The sequence below is a fragment of the Trachemys scripta genome, chromosome 5 (genome assembly GCF_013100865.1).
Source record: "Trachemys scripta elegans isolate TJP31775 chromosome 5, CAS_Tse_1.0, whole genome shotgun sequence".
In the NCBI taxonomy this organism is placed as follows: Eukaryota; Metazoa; Chordata; order Testudines; family Emydidae; genus Trachemys; species Trachemys scripta.
This window is the reverse complement of record NC_048302.1, coordinates 106690542-106715729: the sequence shown is the minus strand read 5'-3', so window position 1 is coordinate 106715729 and position 25188 is coordinate 106690542. Positions and strand designations below refer to the sequence as shown.

At 40.8% G+C, this 25188-nt stretch overlaps 1 protein-coding gene across 5 annotated transcripts in view; it reads right to left on the bottom strand.

The window, feature by feature from the left end:
- The window catches only part of ADGRA3 (adhesion G protein-coupled receptor A3), a 103379-nt gene that overhangs the window by 57535 nt on the left and 20656 nt on the right, over positions 1-25188 (bottom strand). For 3 of the 5 annotated variants that reach the window (XM_034770687.1, XM_034770685.1, XM_034770689.1), the window contains exons 2-5: positions 24201-24272; positions 5772-5843; positions 2635-2706; positions 1540-1611 (exon numbers count right to left, since the gene is read on the bottom strand). In XM_034770687.1, the coding sequence (XP_034626578.1) occupies positions 1540-1611; positions 2635-2706; positions 5772-5843; positions 24201-24272 (288 nt within the window). Of the gene's footprint in view, positions 1-1539; positions 1612-2634; positions 2707-5771; positions 5844-16256; positions 16351-24200; positions 24273-25188 lie in introns of those variants that run through there. The other 2 variants (XM_034770688.1, XM_034770690.1) reach the window with 2 other exon arrangements.

The following is a 25188-nucleotide window of genomic DNA, read 5'->3' as shown; positions in this document are numbered from 1 at the left end:
AGAAGCAAGAGTAAAAAAAAAAAAAAAAGATCTATAATGGCATAAGGTTAAGATACACATTAAAAACAAATTCTATGCAGTGGTCACTCAAACGTGTTGCCTGTTTCTCTCATTACAGGCTACCACTCACTACTCGTGCAACCATGGTTTGTTTTTTTTCCCCTCCATTAAAAGAAATCCCAGTAACTTCGCTATGATTAAAATAGGCCTTTTCCACATAATTTCTGATTTTAATTGATTCATAAAATCCTCTCATTGTATGTATAACATAACACTTCCTGGTACAAAGACATCCAAATCCCCATTAAAAAGTCTGCTACAGGCAGGAAACAATAATTTATATATCTAAATATAATCTCAAAAAGGGCCCCTTAGTCTGAACTGATTTGTTTTTCATCTTTGTTAAAAATCTCTACTTCATGTGTATTTTATTATTTCACCAGTAACAGCAAACAGTGCCCAAAAGATTATGCAAACCAAGGCACAAAAACTTAACAGTGAAACAATATATATTCCTAACTGGGGAGTTCTGATACAAGCCTTTTGGTCTTTATTAACAGGAATTCCTAAAGGCACATTTTAAATACTAATATTGATATCCAAGATGTTGTAGCAGGCTCATTAAGTTCTTAAACAGACTCATGCTCTTCAGTACAGGGACCATTTTTAATAGTACAGTGCTGAGAGTATTGTTAGAGCTCAAGAAATAAACTATGAATAATAATCAGACTTGGGAGGAGGCACTATCTGCCTTGGAATAAGGAGAGAGTTGACTTCATGACCAGTGCCAGTACCTTGAGAATCTGCAAGACTACTGATATGGCAGCCCAACCTATATAGCGGTCATAGAATATACAAACTTGTAACAGTCAGGTTGTGATGAAGTAATTCATCCACTTTCTACATACACAGTATCACAATAAGGAACTACGGACTGCTAAAGGAGCAAAGAGAAAAACAGAATGAGATTGAGACACATGCCTTTTTATATTCCACAGTCACACTTTTTGTTCTTGGAGACCTATAAACTTTTGGAGAGTATCTTTGTTCATTTGTAAAATAAGACAAAAAGGCCGACATTTTCTTTAATACAAAATAATAATTGGCATGTGTAGGGTGGGATTTTCAAAAGTTCTCAATGATAGCCTAACTCTGATCCCACTGAGAAGAGTCAGGCAAAGACTAAGTACTTTTGAAAGTTACATCCAGAGTACTTTTCATCTTCAAACTATGTCTAACCCTTGTACCATTTCCTCATGCAAAATTCTGCACCTATATCAATCCAAGCCTACTCAGAAATATACAGTTGTAATATGTTTAACAAACAAAACAAAATCTAAATTGCCAATGTCTAATTGGGATAGCATTGAATGTATAGATCTGTCAAAATTAAAAATATTGTTTGCTTTAATTTAGTTGCTTTGCACTCAAAAGTCTACTGAAGCTCACCATGTTTACCCTTTTAAACTGTTTTTTAAAATTGCTGAAATACTTATCTAAGAATGATACAAATTAAAACTAAAATTAATATTTACTTACAAAGACTTTAGTGAGTTAAGATGATCAAGGGTTCCTTGCGTTAGTGCAGAAAACAAATTCCCTGAAAGATTTCTAGGACATAAAATGGCAATAATTAAATTGTTTTATACTTAAGAAATGCATTTGACACTAAGTTATGTAATTAAACACATTTCCTCTTTCAAAATGTGTTTTTTTATTTTTTAAAAAGTAACTTATGAAATAACAATCATCGAAAAAGGACATGGGAGCAGTCTTTAAAACATTAGACATCACAACGTAAGCCTGATGGCCCAGCTAGAGAACCCTAACAGCCAAATGTTCCCCCATTCTTCTCTTTTATTTGAAAGTATTATGAGTTTGAGAATAAATTATTCAACTCAAATATTTCATTTTTGTTTAAAATGAGAAATATGTTGAAATATACACCAGAAAAAAAGCATATTTAAATTTTATTTCAAAATTGCCAAATAATCAGTGTTACCAGAAAGGTAGTGCAAGAAAACAATCTGCTTAGATATACCATTAAAAAAAAAAAAAAAAAAAAAAAAAAGATTTCACATCATAGATTTTCTCATAGGCGGCTCATCTGAAAATGCTGCAGAGACATCAAGGAACACATGGGGCAAAGGGAGTGTTCTGTGTCTGTGGAATACAACCTCTTTTGCCAACTTAAAAAAAAAAAAAAAAACCCCAAACCTTCAATGTGTCCAAAGGACATCTCATCTAGTCCTCCGCAAGGAGGATAGTCACCTTGATGCTCTGTCATAAAGGACAAAAGTTAAGAGATATGTAATGCTGAAATAGTCTTCTAGGGAAAATATGTATTATAGACAAGTACCCCTTTTTCTTCTTTCCTATATTTTCCAAGAATTCAAAACTAGGGGAGGCGGCAGCAGACAAGGCATGGGACTGGTTCTATTCTTTATTCTCCCATTGACTAGCTGACTGGGTGACTGTAGGCAATGCAACGTAACCACTATGGCCTTAATCTAGTGAACCATTTAAGCTTGTGCTCAACTTTAAGCATTAGTAGTCCCACTGAAATAAAGAAAGGTTGAATTAAATGAGAATAATACATTCTTTCCCAAACATGTACAACAGAATTATACTTACAATCTAACAAGATTTATGAGTCCTCTAAATATATCTGCATTCAGGCAGCCTATTTTGTTGTTACTTAAGTCTCTACAAGGAGAGAGCAAAACAAATATTAATAGCTTAATTTCATCATACAATATATATATACTACAAAAAAGGTACTTTAACTGAATAATGGGTCATGCTAAACATAGTCTTCACGAACAGAAAACAGAAGATGTTGGGCTAGTTGACTATGTGCTGAACTCTTTCAAAAGGCTTTTGTTATTTAGGCCAGGTCAACACCACAAAAGGGCTTGTGGTCATAACTATACCAACATACACTCGTAGCATAGACACAGCTTATACTAATAAGAAGTGCTTTTGCCAATATAGTTTATACAAGTTCCCAGAGCAAAATATGTGACACTGTCAAAATGTGTTATAAATGTGTTATGCTGTTATAAAATTTTTGTCCACACTAAGGCTTTTGCCAGTACAGAAATGTCAAAAATATCACACCCCTAACTAACACTATAATACCAGCAAGTTTCTAGCATAGATCTGACCTTATTCAAATTGCAAAATGGCCCCAGTAAAGAAAATTCAGCCCTCTAGGCCCAAATTTGCATCGGAATATTTGTACATATAAATACTACTTAATGTAAGGAACACAGATTTGGTCCCTCAACTGCTTATTTTTTAAGTCGTCAAAAGATGACTACCTAATTTAATTTCCCTTTAGACTTTTTTTTCCCCCCCCAATGACAGATAAACTGCTAGAATCCATGTGAGGACTTTCACCATCGAAAGTCGTAGGAAGGCACATGCATTTTATAATCACTACAGTTTTGATTAATTACTATCAACCAGTTTCTTTCAAGATCCTCCAAATTTTATGGAGCTGGACTTTTGGCTCCTCGGGTGTTATCTATCTATCGTAAGGTTTTATGCTGGCACCCATCACTGAAGTATCACAACACCTTCCATATAAAATCAATTAGCAACATCAAGTCCCTAATGAACCTCATGGATTCTCTGGCTTTTCCCTATTTTGGAGTATAAAATGTTACATTTTTGATTGGCTGATTGATTTGTTTGCATTTTTACATAGGAAGCAGGGCAGGCAGATGGGGTTTTAGTACTGTGGGTATTCTTTTTTAAATGGTGGAAACACTTTGCCAAAGAAGAAGGTTTTACATCATTTCCTAAAGGCGATCTCTAGATTAGCCTAAACTCCTCTGGAAATTCATTCCATAGTCAGAACCCCGCTAACAAAAATGCTTTGTCTCTAGCTCTCAGGTGCTTCATTATGGTCTTTGCAATTTGCACTGTCCCAAAGACGCACAACTGTCTCAGTAGTTAATAGATTTAATATAGCTGTGGCTTGGTCCATTAGTTGTTTGGAAGATAGTACCAAGCTCTTAAACTGGCAAGAGCTGATGGGCTTGAGTTCACAGCAGCCCAAACCATAGAGGTTTTCGATCAGCAGCAGCCTGTGTATTGTTTTCAAATTAAGCTTCAAATACAGTATCTCCCACTAATCCAATCTGGAGAAGATAAATACACAGAACACTGTGGGAAGGTGCTCATCACACAATGGAGGTAAAAATGGTATTTTTATATGTTATATGAACATCCAAGCCTTATGAGGAGTCAAACAGGACCCAGAGGCTTCACACCACTTCCAACAAGCTCTTCCAAACATTTCTCCCTTCCAGCCAGCATTATTTCAGTCTTGCCTGAGCTGAATTTCAGCCAGCTGCTTTTCATCCAAGACCTGATGTCTTGACAGTATTTGGACAACTTAGGGCTTGTCTATATTGGCACTTTACAGCACTGCAACTTTCTCGCTCAGATGTGTGAAAAAACACCCCCCTGAGCGCAGCAAGTTTCAGTGCTGTAAAACACCAGTGTAGACAGTGCACCAGCGCTGGGAGCCGTGCTCCCAGTGCTGGTAGCTACGCCCCTCGTGGAGGTGGTTCTTTTAGAGTGCTGGGAGAGCTCTCTCCCAGCGCTCTACTGCAACTACACAAGACATGTTAAAGCGCTGCTGTGGCAGTGCTTTATCATTGCCAATGTAGACTAGCCCTTAGTGGTGGTGGTTGCATCAATGGAGAACAAGACATACAACTGAATCATCACCATACTGTTGACAGTTTTATAAAACAGCACTCCACGGGTGAGGACCTTTAGGGAAGAGGAGCAGTTACCAGTCACCACTCTCAGAGTTCTGTTGGAGATGAATGATTGGAGCCATTGTAGTGTTGTGCTGACTACTCCCACTATTTCACATGAGCAGGTTAGAGGTACCAAAGAAACAAGCTGTTAGATGAGCCAGGTAAGCATTTAATTTTTTAAAAATGCTTAAATTTTAAGCACATGCTTAAGTACTTTCCTGAGCTGAGACCTGACTGGCCAATTTATTTAGTGCCTATAACATTAGCTAATTAGGAGCTACCAAGATATTTCTAGAGCATTGGTCATCACAGTACATGGAAACTAAACATCACCAAAAAGTCTATAACTTAAAAAATTCTATCTGCCCCACAGATTTTTGAAAATCTTTCAGAGAAAGGAATAAAAGAAAGGATGGTTCTCCTGCTGGGATCTTGTTTTCCAAGTTTCAGCCTGGGGCAAGTTTTTACAGCCTAGACATAAATCCTAGAAATATGTATAATAGGAGAGTTGGCACAACCTTAATAATGTGGCATTAATAGCACTATAACTTTCACTAAGATATTAATAACTAGGGACTTGGTATTCTTCTATGACCTTTTTAAGGAAGCCACCATGAAGTAGTTCTCTGTACTTCAGAGGGTTATTCCTGATGACATCAAAGCTTTAGATGAATATGAAGCCACTTGTGGCTCAAGACATAATACACAGGGAGAGTGATAGCGCAATTACTGACAGAAAATATCCAATAAACTGGTTATGAAAGGTTGGCAAGCCACATGTAGCTCTCCAAAGCATGATTTGACTCAGAAAAGCAGCTCTGAAAATGGTAGCAAAGTTTTGTGTGTGGTCTTTCAATGATTTCTCTATTAAATGTGCTCAATTACAGGAGATCGTGATTTTGTTTGCTTTTAAACTGCCAACCCCTCAAACTTAATCTGGAATCTGGAAAAAAAAAAAAAAAAAAACACCACATAACTAAATAAGATACTTACAGTCTTTTTAGAGATGGAAGCCCCATAAAAGCACCTGGATCTATAATACTAATAAGATTGTTCTTTAGGTCCCTGTTAAAAAATTGTGTAAAAGAGAAAGGTAAAATATTAAAATTTATGGCAGAGAAACTGACTTTTTATAAAGAACTGAAAACCTTTAAATTGCAAATGAGCTTCCTTCTGACTTTTGTCAGAAAGCACAGAATACATACTTATTTTTCTAACATTTTTCAATTTTTACTCATTATCTTTGATATTTTTCCACAATAAGGGATATAAACATTTCTTCTTTTCATTTAAATATGCCATCAATTGCATCTCTTACCATATTGTAATATATCTTTGATAGATTCCCACCCTTACATCATGATCATTAGAGTGCATATTAACCTACATTGAGCAATATGTAATGTGATTTTTCTTTTCTGCTACCTGAGTTTTACTGCTCTGAGTTGACGAACTGTGGAGCAAAGAAAATGAGACAACACCCTGTGCCCATTGAATTCAACATCTAAGCTCCCACTGACTTCAATGGTGTAGGATTAGGGCCTTGGATCAGAAAACCAGATGGAGTTAGGATGGCTGTAGACAATGGATCGTGTGATGTGTCCTGATTTGGGGACAACTTATACCTTCAAGTAAGCGGCACTGCTAGGGGTATCCACCTGGCCCCACAGTATGCCCACATTTTTATGGCTGACTTAGAAAGACGCTTCCTCAGCTCTCGTCCCCTAGCGCCCCTCCATCGCTACATTGATGACATCTTTATCATATCGACACAGGGGAAGGAGGCCCTTGAATTCCACCTGGATTTCAACAATTTCCACCCCACCATCAACCTCAGCCTGGACCAGTCCACACAAGAGATCCACTTCCTGAACACTACAGTGTAAATAAGTGATGGTCACATAAACACTACCCTATACCAGAAACCTACTGACTGCTCTACTTACCTACATGCCTCCAACTTCCATCCAGGGCACATCACACGATCCATTGTCTATAGCCAAGCCCTAAGATACAATCGTATTTGCTTCAATTCCTCAGACAGAGACAAATACCTACAAGATCTTTATCAAGCATTTTTAAAATTACAATACACACCTGGGGAAGTGAGGAAACAGATTGACAGAGCGAGATGGGTACCCAGAAGTCACCTACTACAGGACAGGCGCAACAAGGAAAATAACAGAATACTACTGGCCATCATGTACAGCCCCCAGCTAAAACCTCTCCAGCACATCATCAACAATCTACAACCTATCCTGGAAAACGATCCCTCACCCTCACAGACAGGAGACAGGCCAGTCCAAGCTTACAAACAGCTCCCCAACCTGAGGCAAATATTCACCAGCAACTACACGCCACGCCACAGAAACACTAACCCAGGAACCAATCCCTGTAACAAACCCCGTTGCCTACTCTGTCCCCATATCTACTCTAGCGACACCATCAGAGGACCCAACCACATCAGCCACACCATTAGGGGCTCATTCACTTGCAAATCTACTAATGTGATATATGCCATCATGTGCCAGCAATGCCCCTCTGCCATGTACATTGGCTAAACAGGACAGACTCTACATAAAAGAATAAATGAACACAAATAAGACATCAGGAATGGTAACATACAAAAGCCTGTAGGAGAACACTTCAATCTCCCTGGACATTCAACAACTGATTTAAAAGTAGCCGTCCTTCAACACCACCACCACCACCACCACCTTCAAAAACAGACTTCAAAGAGAAACTTCAAAGCTACAATACATTTGCAAACTTAACACCATTAATTTGGGCTTGAATAGGGACTGGGAGTGGCTGGCTTGCTACAAAAGCAATTTCCCCTCTCTTGGTATTGAGATGTCATCAATTATTGGGAGTGGACCACATCCACCCTGACTGAATTGGCCTGATCAACACTGGTTCTCCACTTGTAAGATAACTCACTTCTCTTCCTGTGCCAGTATATTTATGCCTGTGTCTGTAATTTTCACTCCATGCATCTGAAGAAATGGGTTTTTTACCCACGAAAGCTTATGCCCAAATAAATCTGTTAGCCTTTTAGGTGCCACTGGACTCCTCGTTATTTTATGAACTCTAAGTTTAATTTGTGCTTTTGGTTCTTATCTTTAATACACATTACAATTTAATTTGAGACAGAGAAATTATTTGTCTGGCCAGTATTTACATAGTTTTAGAACAAATAGACATACAGAAGAACTCTAAAAAATGTTCCCAACTCCTTATTCATTCAAACTCTTGGTTGCTTACCAATTTAATCTCAAAACTTCTCTTATGTTATTTCTCTGAGGTAAAATTCTGGCCCCACTGACATCAATCGGGAGTTTTCTCATTGACTCTGGTGGGGCCAGGATTTCATCCTTGAAGTCTAAATACATATCTGTATTTATTTTGATTAGTCACGGATTTGATGCATTTATTTCTAAATGTTTGCTCATCATATTAGGGCTAGCAAACTGCTGCTGCAATCCAAAAAATTATAAAGCTGGGGAGAAGGGGAAATTTAAAATCCCCAGTTAGTTAAAGGTGGGGAGGGGGAGAATAGAAGTATCTCCTAAATCTACTACATTGATGAATATTCTGCCACCAGATAAAAGCGCACATCACTCAAACAAGGGGATAAAGTCTCTACTGTCACACATGTATGTTTACATCAAGTGTAAATTTCACTACTAAACGATTCTATGGTATCTGGAGGGGACCTTTTTGGGCAAGGAGAGCTTTGTAGCTTGGTGCTTTGAATCTAAGATCTCATGGAAGTATAACTCCATGGAGTGTTCCTTCTCATCTCACTTATTTGGACTATCTTTCCCAGTGCAATGACTAGGAGCCCACTTTCTCTCTGAACAACAATGGGAAGATACAATAACCTAGGAGTCTGGAGGACTATACAACCAGCTTCCCTCAAGGGTGCTGCTGAATTAGCTACTGATGCTATGATAGATATGAGAAGACTACACACTATCTTCCCATCTCCCATATCTTGTGCATGGAGAACAGGAGGCATTTATTCTTTGGATTATTTCTTAGTATTATTTTAAAACCACCTCTACATTGCTTCAGGTACATTCACAGATGCACAAAATACAAATAAATAAAACTGTAGATATGGACCATATTACCTTTTCTTCACTGTCCTATATCCACCTAAATTGAAACTCCCCCCCAATGGAAAAACCTGTGAGAACAAATCTTGGCAACTTGCCTGACAGTCTATTAATCTGGGTTACTACAGACCATCGTGGGGGGAGTGAATTCCAGAATCAAGGACTCCCAAGATACTTTCTGCAGCCCTTTCTTGTTTAAACCTGGGAAGTGAGAGTTACTCATCCTGTGCAATAACTGAGGTTCTTTGAGATGTGCTCCCCTCTGGGTGCTCCACCTTAGGTGCGCTCGGTAGCAGTGCCTGTTGGACCGCATGTGCGCTCCTCCCCATCTCGCCTCATGAGCAGCGGGTATATAGCACTTAGCAGTCCAACCACCCGCATGCAGTTCCTTCTCTACCGCAGAGTCAATGCTTCAACTCCTAAGGACGGGGGAAGAGGGCTGGTAGTGGAGCACCCACAGGGGGACACATCTTGAAGAACCTCAGTTGCTACACAGGGTGAATAACCTTCCCCTTCTTCTTCTTCTTCTTCTTCTTCAAGAAGTCTCCCTGTGAGTGCTCCAGTTTAGGTGACTGTAGAGCAGTGCCCTTAGTTAGTAGGCTGGGGCTTTGGAGTTGGATTTGTTTAAGAGGATAGGCCAGTCTGTCCTAGTATAGTATCTGATGCCAAGTCCTGGGTGATCGTGTAATATTGTATGAATGCATTCGTTGACATCCAGGTAGCTGCTTTACAAATGTCCATAACTTCCACACTTTTCAGGAAGGTTATCGAAGTGGAAAGCAACTGAGTAGAATAGGTTTGAGTTCCTAGCGGTGGTTGTAGATTATGTTGCTGGTAGCAAAGATGAATGCATTCTGAAATCTATATTGAGAGCGTTTGTTTGGATATGGCAGACCCTCTTGATCTGTCTGCAAAAGACAGGCATAATCATGGTGATTTTCTGAACAGTTTAGTTCTTTCAAGAAAAAAAGGCCAGCGCCCTTCTAATATTTAAGGTGTGTGATGTGGCTTCTTGCTGTTTTGCCATGTAGTTTGGGGAAGAAATATTGACGGTGACTATGTTCGTTCAGATGAAACAATGACAATACTTTATGAGCCCACCCAAAGTTGCAACCCAATGTGACCTTATCCTGGAAGAAAACTGTGTACGGGGGTATGCCATGACGGCCCCTATTTCCCCTATCTATCGAGCATATGTGATGGCTATGAGAAAGGCTGTCTTCGTGGATAAGTGTATGTAGTAACAGGTCGCCATGGATTCAAACGGGGAGCTGGTGAGGCAGTATAAGAGTAGGTTGAGATCCCAAGGTGGGATGGGATCTCAGACTTCTGGGCATAGGTTTTGAAGGCCCTTGAGGAATCTTTGTATCATCAAATAGGTAAATAACAAATGATCATCAGTCGTATGATGGAATGCTATAATGGTAGCGAGATGTACTCTAATGGAGCTTGTGAATAGTCCTGACTTTTTGAGCTCTAAGATGTAATCCAGTACATGTGGTAAAAGAGAGCTCAGCACTGTGACATGTTTGTTGTCGCACCAAGTCCGGAACTTTTGCCATTTGCAAAGGTAAATATAGTATGTGGTGAAGCATCTGCTATTTAAAAGGGTTTCCTTTACCCCTTCAGAACAGGTCACCTCATGAGCCTAGAACCATGCCTTCAGGGAGAAGCTCCAGATTCAGATGGTGAATTTGGTGTGCGTTCTAAGAGAGGAGATGTAGAGCCAGTTGAAGGGATATCAGTGGACAAACCACCATGCTCAATAGGTAAGGATATCACATTTTCCGGGCCATGTTGAGACTATTAGGATTACTCTGGCCTCTTCTACTTTTACCTTGTGTAGCACCTTGAATAGTAAGGGAAAAGCTGGAAAGGCATAGAGCAGAGGTGCATTCCATTTGATAAGGAAGGCATCTCCCAGAGATTGGTGACCCAAGCTCATCCTTGAACTAATAGTGGGCATTTTGTGTTTCCTGATGTAGCGAATAGATCTATTTTCAGAAATCGCCACCAGTTGAAGACTGCTAGTAGGGTTGTTGTATCTATCTTCCATTCATTCTCGTGAGACTTTCCTGCTTAACAAGAGTCCATTGGGGTGTTTTGGTGACTCTGTATGCATGTGGCCAAGATACTGATGCCATGCTGAATGCACCAGTTCCACAATTTTTAGCACTTCAGTGCACAGGAATTGACACTTCTCTCCTTCGTCTGTTGATATAAAACATGCAGGCGATGTTGTCCATCGTTACCCTTATATTTTTGTTCCTGAGTACTGGTAGAAGTGTTGGCATACATGGTGAACTGCACATTGACTCTGATGGGAACTGCTTGCTCTGTATTGTATGGTTCTGTAGGTGTGCTCCCCAACTGAGTAGGGAGACGTCGGCTGTCAATATCAGGGATGGTGATAGTTGCAGGAAGGGAATTCTAGTACAGACATTGTGGGGTTTCGTCTATCAGTCTAATGAGTCCCTGACTTTCAGTGGTATCTACAAAGATTTGTAGAGGCTGTGTCTGTGTGGCACAACTGTTTGGAGCCAGCCCTGGAGGCAGCATATATGTAATCTGGCATGTTTTACCATGAATGCAGCCACTGTCATATGACGGAGCAACTGTAAACAAATTCTGACCAAGACCTGTGGACTGATTCGAACGTGGGTAATTAGACTGACTATCATGGTAAATCTGTGGGTTGGTTGGAACGCTTTGGTCTCTAACTGCATCGAATTGGGCTCCGATAAATTCCAGTTGTTGTACCATTGTCTATGTTGATTTTAGCGTGTTTATTTTGAGGCCTAGTTTTGAGAAGAGGTCCATCATCTTTCATATGGCTACAAGTTCGAGAAGGAGCTTTGATCAGACAATCATCTAGGTATGGATGCTGTGGAAAGGGTAATGCTCCAACCCCAAGACAAATCTGAGGAATTTCCCATGAGAAGAGCGTATGGTGATGTGGAAATATGCATCTTGGAAATCGAGGGCAGAGAACCAGCCCCCCGCTGTTCCAGTGCTGAGATTATTGTTGATAACATGACCATCTTGAACCGTTGTAGTTTCACAAACTTGTTGAGGTTTCTCAAATCTAGGATCAGCCTCCACCCACCGTTTTTCTTTTGGATTATGAAGTAGTTGGAATAAAATCCTTTCCCTGTGTGTTGGAATGGGACTGGTTCTACGGCACCCAATCGTAGGAGGTGATTTCTTTCATCTTGCAGAAGATGCTCATGAGAAGGATCCCTGAAGAGGGACGGGGAGAGGGTGTGTGTAGGCAGGAGGGAGAGAAATGGAATCAAGTATCTCATTGCTGGTGATTCCCAGTACCCACTTGTCAGAGGTGATCTTCCATCACATTGGGTGGAATGTGATCAAACAGTTGCCAAACTGAAGCAGTATTTTTGATGGCTGCACCACATGGCCCAGGGGAGGCATCTCGAGGTTTTAACCAAATTCTCACAACTTGTTTTGAGGTAGGTGGGTGGGGCACACACAACTGTGTTGAGGTCTGGCTATGCTGGGGGGGGGGGGGGGGGGAAAGCCCTCTGTTGTCTGCGCTGCATTGCATTTTGTAGTGTCATTGTGGGAGGAAACAGAGGTCGAGATCTCGGGGTAGGTTGGTACCTACCGTGTTTTCTCTTCAGTGTTGGTGTATAGATGACGAGTGATGTAATGTCCCTCCTGAATCCTGCCCAAGCAGCAGCAGTTCCAGGGGAGGCTGGAGCAGCAACCCTGAGGAGCACCCAAGCATAGGTCACTGGGGCGGTCCCACGGACGGCTGGAGCAGCAGCCCTGGAGGCTGTCATGAGAGCAGTCCCCAGGGGCCTCCAGAGCAGCGGGGCCCCAGGAGCAGAGATTTAGTCATTAGTATTTATAGCAAAATTCATGGACAGGTCATGGGCCATGAATTTTTGGTTTTTGCCTATGACCTGTCCGTGACTTTTACTAAAAATAAACCATGACTAAATCTTAGCCTTACTAATAAGGCCTAATTGACTGGGAGCTGATATGGAGGTCTGCACTACGTCCAGCAGCTTGTGTTGTGGTTCTCACACTTCTTCCAACAGCATCTGAAGAAAGTCTGCTATCCTTCAAAACATGTCTTGAAATTGTTTAAAGTCATCAGCAGATGTGGGGAGTTGTGACACAATCGCCTCATCCGGTGAGGACGAGATGTTGACTGATGGTGTGACTTGCTCCTCCAGTCCTTCCTCATGCTCCTCGAAAGATTCTACCTCAGTTTTGGGAAGACTGAATACAGAGAAGAATGCAGACTGTCTGTGTTGATCCCTCTGAGTAATGGGCAGTTTGGGAAACTTTTGCCTGCACGCAGCTCAAGGATCCCAATACGGTCAGTGTGTGGGCAAGACATATGAGGTGGCATCCATTGATGCCTGTATCAAGGTCCTGGATCAGTTCTGATCTCCTGGTACCAAGGGCGTGTGTATTGTTCGCGTTGTGCAGCCCCCAGATATGAGGGGATGGTGCACTGTATAACTGCACAAGGTTCTTCATTCTCCTCACTAGAAAAGGAGAGCAGTTCTAGATGGCGATGGGGAGCAGTGGGGTATCAGCTGCGTCTCTGGGGGGAGGTGTGTACTCGCTGGGAGGTTGGTACAGACGAGGGGCGACTTCAGGGCTTCAGAGACAAGCAGGTCTTTCTGAACTCCTGTGGCATCAGCATCAACACATCAGTACTGTGGGCTGCACTTGCGTCAGTTCCGTGAAAGATCTAGGCATTGGTGCATCAGTTTCATGAAAGATCTAGGCACTGATGCAGATGTTGTTGGTCCAATGGTGCCGAGTTCACTCTGCATTCTCCTGAATGGCAGTAGATGGTGCCAAAGGCTTAATCAGTGTTGAAGCACTTGGTGCCATATGGTTAGTTGGAGGCTTTGGGCCTCTCTTTGCCAGTACTGTGTGACACTACCATCTTACGTGGTCCTGCCGTCTTAGGGTCCTTGGACTTAGTAGTAGTGGCAGTACTGGAGGTCCCTGGGCAGGCAATGGAACTAAGTCTAGTTGCGGAAGATGTCGAGGCTACCAACTTTGTGGAGGACTCTTTTCTCTGGAATGGCTCCTTGATAGGCAACTCAGGGTCTGTTTCTTGCCATCTTTATGAGAGTCTAGCTTTTCTCTTTTCAGTGTGTGAGTGCAGGGTGGCAGATGATGGTGACGAAAGTGACCGCTGGCCTGGAGAGGCACACTCCATCATTAAAAGTTTTAACTTCAGGTCATGGTTCTATGGGGTCCGCACTTTTCAGTTGGGCAATCAGTGCATTTCTGTGGTATGTGCCCCTCCCCCACACAATGAATGTGCCATAAGTGCCCGTCACTTATGAAGAGGCACCTCTTAAACCCGGGGGATCCAGGCATACCCTCTACAGGGAAGTTTTCCCTGCACAGGAAGAATCTTGGGGGGGGGAAAAAAAAAAAAAACTAATCTAACCTAAGGAGTAACGGGGAGGAAAGCAAAAAAAAATGTTTTTTTCCCCCCTCAGGAGGGAAGGGAAGAAAATAAACAGAAGCGACTATCAATTATATACTCTGAACAGAACACTAACATTACTAAAGGCATTAAAGACTTTTCTATAAAAGGCTGTGCTATAAATTCTGTCCTGGACTAAGGGCTGTTGAGAACAACAGAGGGCAGTTGGACTTCACAGCACTATATTGCTGCCACTCACGGCGCAAGATGGGGCAGAGCGCACATGCAGCCCAACAGGCACTACTACCAAAGATCTCCAATCCTAGATGCAGGGACGCAAGCACACCTAACGTGGAGTGGCCACAGGGACACTACTTGAAGAAGAACTGCTAGTTCAAGAACCTCACCAGATCTCAACTGCCACAGAACCATATGAAAAGAGAGGTAGATATTTAGAATTTTAATCACCTAAAACTTATACATACATGCTGGTGGCAAGGAATAAGAACTTAAGTTTAAAAATTCTGGAAGCCAGTGGATATGGGATTTGGGGCTGAAAGAGAAAATGAGCTGGTTTTACTTATAAATAACCATAATGTGCCAAACTTAAAACTATCTTCTCAAAGAAAAAGAGTGCCAAAAGCTCTTGAAAGTCTAACACTTGCCAGACCTTTCACAGAAGCTATACAAAACATTCACGCTTAGACTCAGGAAAGCATTTAAGCATTTGCTCAAGTCTGCACTTAAGAACATGCTTAACTTTAAATATTTGCTTAAACGCCATTGACTTAGTGACTAAAAATAGCTACAATTACTAGCGCTGAAATAATTTTAAAAATTACTTTACTTATTTTTCATATTTATGCTACCTGATTTAGCATTACACGCAGTTTAGGCAACAGACTAGTCTAACTTTAGTTTATAGTCAGTTTTACTTTGTGATTCTGATGCAATTACAATGCTGCAACGTTTAGGCTGCAAACACTGCAGAGGAATGCTTAAATCCCCCTGAAAAAACAGAACACCTTTCAGATTTTTAAATTCATGCATATTGACTAGAATTCTGTTGATTAGGTATGTACTTAAAAAAAGCAAAACCTTAACTTTGGATTTAAACTACGAGTGTCTTAAAATAAACAATTTAAAACCTCTTATGCATCAACATAGCAGTTAATTATGTCTCACTAAAAAAAAATTACTAATTAACTCAGTACTGACAGCCAATTTATTTTGTGCTCTTGAAAAGTGAGAAATACAGAAGTTATCTCTGGCAGCTCTTCAGCATTCTTGAAAGATACTGAGGCCTTGGCTACACTCGCGGATTCACAGCGCCGCCAACGCTGCGAGAGAGCTCTCCCGCAGCGCTGCAAGCACTCCACCTCTCCGAGGGGAATAGCTTGCAGCGCTGCAAGCGAGCGTGCAGCACTGCAGGCGCTAATTATACTGGCGCTTTACAGCGCTGCACTGGGGGGGGGGGGGGAGAGGTGTGTTTTCCACACCCCTGAGCGCAGCAAGTGCAGCGCTGTGAATTGCCAGTGTAGCCAAGGCCTGAATGTACCCACAGTTGGTGAAACTGTCACAGCCTCCAGGTTCAAGAGCAGGTTCTAAATAAAGATGTAACAGTGGTGAGCAAATGGAGAAACCACATTAGAACCATTCTGAGGATAAAGAGTCTTGTCAGAAGGTGTTGCTTTTTCCCCCCCCCACTAGCCATTCTGTTGATACATGCATTTACAATCTTAGCAACAACAAACGAGGCAACTTACCACCACTTTAAAAATATTTCTCTTGTATAAAGTTCAACCAGCATAATGAAGTTATCTTTATATAAACTGTTTACTATTCTAAGTACATTTTGAAATAAATATAGTCAAACACTCCTGTAGCAATCTATTAAAAACAGTTCATATGATAAAGCAATGTTGCCAATACCTCAGCTTTGGTCCATCAACTTATCTGCTCTCCCTGTCACAACAAGGAGGTTGTTTTCGGCTCACAGACCTTCTCATAGCGGTCTTGTGTGAGTGGCTTGTCTCTCTGGGCTCACATCCCTAAGACGTAAAACGTTGCAGTGAGAGTTCCCACCAGGATTCTGGGGGTTGAAGGGCTGACTCCATGGGCAGGAGTTTGAGCCTTAACTCTGTCTTTCCTGGACCTGGGCTTCAATTGTTGGCATAAGCCACACTTTTGTGGAATGTGCTTTTCCCCCAGCAGCAAACGCACTGCAAGTATCCGTCAGTTGCTGGGTTAGAGTCCTTGCAATTGAGGCACTTTTTGAACCCTGGGGAACCAGGCATACCCTTGTGCAAAGGGGTCCCCCACACGAAGGCTGATGGGAGGAAAACACTTTCTTTTTCGTTTTTAAGGCACTGCCAAAGAAAATGTAAACAAGGTAATGAAAGAAAATAGCTTCAAGGGAAGCTAAAATTAGCAAATCTAAAGGAGTTGTTGATCCGTGAATGGACATCTTTAGCTCAGTCTCTAGCTGGGGCGGTTGAGAAGGAACTGAGGAGGATTGCCTGCACACGCTGGCTGCTCCTCCTGGCAAGTAAGGAGCTGCGCACGTGCAGGTGGGATGGACTGCTACCAAAGTTCTCATATTAGCAATGCAGGGACGCAGACACACCTACAATAGAGCACTCATAGGGTCAATACTTGAAGAAACAATGTTATCAAGGAAAAAACATTTTAAATGTGACCTACAAAGAACTGATAGAATTCCAATGGATGTCTATCTATTGTCAATGAACTTGAGATGACCACACTAGAAAACATCAGTTCCTAAATCATACAGTGGTGTGAAGTGCTGGTATTAGTCAGGGAAGCTGGTGGAGATCAAGTGCTGTGGAAGTTGGTCCACCACACCTTAAAGCTATGTCTACACTAGAGATCTTATAGCAGCACAGCTGTACTAATGCAGCTGCATTGCTGTAAGACCTTTTATGTAGCTGCTCAATGCCGATAGGAGCGCGCTTTCCCATTGACATAGCACTGTGCACACTGCCAGTTATGTCGGCAAAAGTCATGTTGCTCGGGGGAGTGTTTTTTTCACTCCTCCAAGCAATGGAAGTTTTGCTGACATGAGTGGTAGTGTAGACATGGTCAAAGAAACCTCGTCCAGAAATAGAAAATTGGAGAGAGGACAGTACTTAGCAAGACTGGCAGCATATAACAGCAGTTCCTTGAATACAGACTATGACATGCTTCAAGGAAATAGAGTGGTTATCTCATGAGAGGCTAAAGCCAGGGTCAAATAAAAAAATTACTTTACAGTGGTCAGCCTTCAGTTTTCCCTAAGATATAGACACAGTAACCTCAGTATCTCTAGCATACCCTACAATTAATGGACAGAAAAATCTAGAATTTTGAAAAACCAAGTAATTTAGCTATTTAAAAACAATAACTGAAGCCATCACTGACTCTAGTGACCTTGTCAGCAGAACAGAACAGAAGGAGAAGTCTTTGCAGCAGACAGCACCTGGGCAAATAGCCAGGTACGATTAGTCAGCTCGCAACCCTGGTCAGCTCTGCAGAGAGAGATTTAGCAATGCTAAAGCCAAAATGGCTTTCTTGGCCTTTCACAATGCCACTGTATAGGCTTTCTTGAACTCCTTGTGCCTGAAGCAATCCAGTATGACTTAGGTCACTTGCTTTCCGGTCTCCTACTCCTTACCCCTATACTTCATTTGACAAAATTCATTAGTGAATCAAGTTATTCCCCGGGTGAGACTGCAATCAAAGCATCTTGAAAAATCTAATCCAAGAAACAACAAGAATATTTAAAGGTAGGTAATCCAGGTTCAGACTGAATCACATAGAACACTTCAGAGAAACCATGATAAAGGAAGAGAAAAGCCTCTTTCAGTCACAGTATATGATTTCAAGAAGTTTTTTTTATGGTCAAAACTATTAACGTTCAGAGCATGTTGTCTGCCAGCACACTACAGGCTAGTCTCCATTTATGGTTCATCTATTACAGGCAATCTACATATTAAAGTGACCTATAAGTATAGTGGAAACAGAGCGGTTATTTAGGAGTCACCATATCAACAACAGACGAATACAGTAGAACCCCATTTATTTGACTCTCCATTAAGACGGAGAGCCAGACAACCAGCGCACACAGGTCCAGAAGTGGGCAATCTCTCTGGTGGCCACTAGATGGTGCTGCAGCATTCTCTGGTTTATCCAGATTTTCAATTATCCAATCTGGCCCCAGTCCCAATTAGATCAGATAAATGGGGTTCTGATGTATTAACTATTAACCCACTGATGTACTGCATTCTCCCTGAAAAAGGTCAGACTCAAGAGTCAAATAATCTGAGGGTATGTGTATACTTCACACTCCTTACGACATCGTGTAGAGTACATACATTATGTGCCACCCTAAAACAGGTATAAACACAGTGAGATACAGCTTAGGCAAGAAGAGTAAAAACACGCCTGAAACATTAGGATAAATACCCTACACAGCCCTATACATGCCTAAGCAGAGTCTCTCCTGTCTACACTGCAGGGAAAAATTCCGACAGCTCAGAAGCAGCGGGGAAAGTCTCCAGCAGCTGCCTGCTGCTGGAGCCTCTCTCTGCCATGTGGATGCAGCCTGCTTTTCACTGTGGTGTGTAGCGACACACACTCTACATGCACTACCAGGAGTGTAGGCATACCCTTAGAGAAAAGTGACTTCAAAACCCTGACCACTGGCCTTGACCTTGGCTACGGAAGGAGTACAGCTTCTGCAATTGGATGCAGAATTATGAGCCAGTAAGGCAGGACACATACATTAATATTTAAACAGTAGCTCCTCTACCCAAAAAAATGCATTTAGGCAAGAAACAGAAGTAGAAAACCTTAAGGCACCCCATTTCCAACCAACTCTAAAAATATCCTCAAATGAAAAAAAAAATTGCCCCCCACGATGGCCCCAATTAGCCCATTCACAATTTATCTTCCCCTCCCACACACCTCCAATGCTCCTCCAGCAAGAGGAACTAAAATATTAAAAGAACATTTGTCCCTTACAAAAGGGTGAGTTAATGTATATGCAGAAAGATAGGGGAAAAGAATGCCCACAAATAACTGTCCATTTACACTCCATGAGACCACTTTCCTCTTCCTAATATAAAAAATACAAAGACCTTGCCCATTGTTATAGCTCACTAATAATCACAACACTCAAAGTCCCACTAACACAGGGGTCTCAAACTCTAAATGACTACGAGGGCCACATGAGGACTAGTACATTGGCCCAAGGGCCGCATTTACTGACACCTCCCTCTGCTGCCCTCGGCCCCGCCCCAACTCCACCCCTTCCATGAGGCCCCCCCCCTGCCCCGGCTCTTCCTTGCCCCCTTTCCAACCCCTTCCCTGAAACAATTTGAGCAGCATATTCCAGAAGTCTTGATGTCTTTCTGAGTGTAGCCTTCATTGATTTGAGATCTGCCATACCATTCTCTCACTAGAAAGGAAAACATATAATGCCAGCAGGCCATAAAAGAGACCCGGTTTGGGAATATTTTAATGAAGTTCCTCTACCTGTGGGTAAGACAGGCTGATGTGCAAAATGCAAACTGTGATTAAACTTTAGAAATGTACCAGAGAAGCTGTTCTAGTAACCAGGCAGTAAGTGGTAGCTCCACGTTCCAACCCAGATAAAATTGTTATAGCCAAATTACAAGCCTCCAAACCATAATTTGCACAGTTTATAGTAGAACTACTGATCCATCCTTTACTATCATGGTACTAGCAAGCACAGCAATATATCAAAATAGCACATAGCTCTTTTTCGCCTCCTGGATAAGAAAGGGTAATTGTCTTAGAAGTACCATGATAAGGAGTCAATATAAAAGGTAATGGTGAAATGCTACTATTACAGTTTTTTTCAGATCTATGGCTAAAGAAGGACAGGGGTCTCTAATCCGAAATGTGGAAGAAAAATTCACAAGCAAATTGAAGATCAAATCATGAAAATAAAATGTGTGTGTGTGTAGACAATAGAAGGGAAAACATCCACAGCAGCTTCTCCTCAAACACATTATTTCTATAGGAATGTATGAGCACATAGTGCTATACAATATATGAATACGAGCCAGATAAATAATTGCCTTGCCCTAAACTTTAATAGTGGAACAATACACTACAATCACAGAATGATGTAGAGTCAGAGCTAGAATGTTCCACAGAAACAGAAATATTCTATTTCACAGAAATATTTTACTCCCCCCCCCCCGAAAAAAAAAAAAAAAAAACTTTGTTAATGCAGAGTTAAGCTTGCATAGTAATGTTTTACACCATTCCAAAACATGGAAGATGACTAAACTTAAACCTCTAAAAACAAGAAATTCAGAATTAAGGTTCAACTTCCCACACAAACTTACTCTGCCCTGTTTCATCCCTGCTCCCTTTCAGGGAGATTGTAGTACTTCACCCTTTTCTCAGCCTCCGTCAATCATGAGCAAGTACTTCCCAGATCAACAATGATGAACAGAAAAACAGAGAAAATGTCAGGTTTGGTTAGGTAGGGGTAAGGTTCTGTTATAGTGCCAGCTCCTATCTCCAGAGAGACAGAGAGCAGCTTTAAGTACAAAGTTGCAAAGTACAAATTTAAACTTGCTAAACAAAACTGATTTCATTTCATTTATACGGCTGTAACTTCCGTATTGAGTTAGCATCACAGATTGCAGGAATATACAAACCTAACAGGTTTCTGGTGCGATGATCCAAAAAATAAGAAGAAGAATTTGTAGATAGAAATATTTCCAGAGGATACTCTGGATTCATATAGCTATTAATGAAAATTATATAATATATTAGTGAGATTTATTGTAAAGGAAAGATTAAGTCTTGATAAACTGATACATGAATAAATGATTATCTAACAAACACAAAGCAACATTTCCAAAAGATGAAAACAAAACAAAAATCCATCACCAAAAAAAATCCTACCAACACAAACACACTCCACTACACACACAATTACCAGCCCCAGGAAGAGGATAAGAGAAAGAACAAACCACACATGATAGATGTTAACCATGACACTTAATTCATGAGTGGAAGGCACTAAGATATGACAATGATTAGTGTGGTATAAGAACCTACATAAAGCAGAAATGTGATCTTTTTTCCCCTTTCTACAAAATGACAAGTTGCCATAACATAGCAATTTTGTTTCTGTACCCACCACTTCATCATTATTATAATGTATGTTAGGGTAACACTCAAAGGCTTCAATCAGGACCAGAGCTGTACTACCAAGTATTGTACAAATCCCATGGGGAAGACAAACTTGCCTGCAGGCTCTTGAAGGCAGAGACTAAGAAAATATTTAATAAGTGACTGTGACAAATAATAGGAGGGACATGAGGAGTATGAGCTAACAGTAATAGGATTACAAATTTACATAATTTACCAAAATTCATACTTGGTTACTTCAAATCTTTCAAAAATATTTAATAACTTACTGCCTATTTCTAGTTTAACACTTTTCCTGTTTCTGTATTTTTTATAACCACTGCCTATTTCTATTTTGCACACATGTATTTTTTTTAATTCAATTTAATACAATACTCTTCATTTAAGCTGACAGGCATCGGCACCGGGTTTCTGGCAGACAAAACATTTTGGGGTGAAATCCCGTCCCAATTGAAATCAATGGGAATTCTGCCACTGACTTCAGTGGAACCAAGCTTTCACCTTGTTTCCGGATCTTTTAGCCAAATACTTGTTCTGTTTCATTACAGTTAGGCAGTTACAGATGCTTTGTCCTTTGAAGTAAACCTTCACTTTTCCAGATGTTCTTTTGTTCTCTGCTCCCCGAAGACAACACTATGAGTCTCTATTTGGATTTTCTGGTCTACAGCTAAGTTATATCTATCAGCTGTCAATACATTTTCAACTCCATGCTTTTTTTTTTTTTTGAGTATTGATGAGCTACCACTTACTGCCTGGTTAATAGAACAGCTTCTCTGGTACATTTCTAAAGTGTAATCTAGGGACATTTTGCAAAACCATCCACAGTCCTCTGGTATTACAAACATAGGGAGTCCTAATGTAGGTAAGTCATCAGCTTCCAATGTTTTAAACACTCTTAATCAAACAGTGAGCAGAGTTATAGGACATACAGCTTACAACACTGTCAGCAGCCATTGGCCTATGTACATCAGAGCTCCCAATATTGCTAACACCTTTGGACCTGAACCAGAGTCAGCATGGCTGGAATTTTTTTTTTTTTTTCTTTTGAAAGATTTCTCTAGCTTACACAAGGCTTTAGGCAACTCAATACACCATTTTTGATAAACTACACTTCCCATAATTCTTGGCTTCTGGTCATGTTTACTCATATCCCATCACCTAGCAAGCTATAAAGAATGTTCAACTCACGTGCTTATTGTGAGCAATACCACAAATTCAATTTTCCATCTGCTCACTCGTTAATATTTTCATTGTCTGTATTTTTAAGGTTTGGAGGATGAATTGGATATTTTAAAGTTGACTTGAAACCAAAAGAACTTTGATGCTAGGATAAGGAGGTGGGACTGGCTACTTCCCTAATCAGTCAGCACAGCTTAGAGATCCATACACTTCCAACATTTCTTCCGTTGCTCTTCCTCATAAAAAATACTCTGCCAACCCTGAACATCCACCACCTACACTTCCTATTTTGAATTCATCAGCATCAGCACCATCCATAAAAGAAAAAGGAAACACCGTCCTGAAATAGGAGCTGAAGTGCTTCCTCTTAACCTGTAGGTGACACAGCAACATCTAGATCAGTGGTGGGCAACTTGCAGCCCAACAGGGAAATCCGCTGGAAGGCCGCAAGACAGTTTGTTTACATTGACCATCCACAGGTATGGCCGCCCACAGCTCCCAGTGGCCACGGTTTGCCGTTCCTGGCCAATGGGAGCTGCGGGAAGCGGCATGGGCCGTACCTGAGGATGGTCAATGTAAAAAAAAAAAAAAAAAAACACTATCTCGTGGCCTGCCAGCAGATTACCCTGATGGAGCGCAGGCTGCCCACCACTGATCTAGAAGGAAGAGAGGCAATGGGAATCAGAGAAGAGGGAACCCAAAGGAGAGCAGGAAGAAGAAGAAAAGGAGGTACCACCACTTTTGGTGCCACAGATCATCCTGATTTTCTTTCCATCAAGTTGACATATATGGAATTTGTAAGGCAATGAACCCCCACAAAGTACATGCTACTACTAAACCTATAGGGGAGAGGGAAATTTCAGGCTGCAGAGAAGTGTACACTCCCATTCAGACTTGCCACCCCTTCAAAAAGAACTTGATTTCTCCTCCCCTTTTATGTTCTGAAGTGCCACACCTGTACCCAAACAAGTACATACACACATTAATCTTAGCCTGCCGTTAGCCACACTTGCCTTTTTGCCCTTCCAAATGAGGATTGCCAGCAAGAGGAAAGGTAAGGCAATCTCAATGTCACATCACTGTAATCTAAATAACTTCCCACAGAGTTTGCCCCAGCACCACCTCAGAATGAAATCATAGCTATGTAGTCATTCTCTCTAAAGTGCCAGGCATGTCTATGGTACTGTAGAGATCATTTTCTGCACTTTCTTATTGTTCCCCTTCCCCCAACTAAGTCCCAGAAAATGGCTTTTGCCAAACTCCCTCTGTAGTAACTGTTACTGTAGTTTAACCTTCATAGAGAAAAAGACTATTAAGTACATTGATCACTCAGCTATCAAATAATTCTTATGCTGAAGCAGACATGGCTACATACTTCCCACTACAGAAGATCCTATTTAAAAGGAGATGTTTTGTTCTGTTTTGTACATTTATGTGATACTTAAAATATACAAACAAAAGATTTAGTGGTGAATTACAATTATTTTTTAAATAAGTACTTACAATCTTTCAAGAAGACTTAATCCAGAAAAGGAACCATTCTTCAACTCCGATATTTTATTGTTGCTCAGAATCCTGCATATAGAATCAAAAACAAAAGATGTCAGAAGAACAACCCTAATGACATTTGCTGAATTTTATTCCTTTCTTCTAAGTACTATGAAAATAATTATTTCTTTTAAAAAGACTGTCCTTTTATCAAGATACAGAAAGAAAAACTTACTGTTAATAATTATTGTAAAGGTATTATACTATATTATAATAGTACCCATAAGCCCCAACAAACAGTGGGGGTCACTCCTGTGCTAGGTGCCCTGAAATGCTTACAAGTTGAGAAGAGTGAAATATGAAGTATTGGGGAAGAGCACACTATTCAAAGACTGTAAACATGGACGTTAAGCCCTTCTGATAGTAGGTTGTACAATTAAGAATTTAGACATACCGGGTACTTTATTTCTGTGAACTGTGTATGACTATGAAATAGGGGAGCATTTGCTCAACAAATGTATGATTAATAGTAAGATATTTCAGTGTCTGTGGTCCCTAATGAGATTAAACGGTTTCTTGTGCATGGATAAGGTTTTTACAGAGCTTAGTTTGTCAGGGTATCGCTATAGGACAAAGATACGGTCCTTTGAGTATTGCTAAGACAGAAAATTCCAATCTTAACGGACACCCACAAACTGGTGTCAGAACTATATAGTAAACTTTACTGCTTATTTCTTTTTAAAAGATGTATGTATTGATATATGTTCCTTGGGCTAGTACCTCGCAACCTTATTTGTTAGCTAACCAACATTTTTCATGTGGCTATATAAATGCAGTCAGGGCTTACATACCACATTAGTAAGTGTTTATACAATACACACCTTACAGAAATAAGGGGGGGAAAACTGGTCCAACCATTGCCATCTATTACTCAGACACCAAAACAGAGATTTTCTAGATGGTTACATTTCTACTCCATGTCCCCCTCATGTTATAGTACAAT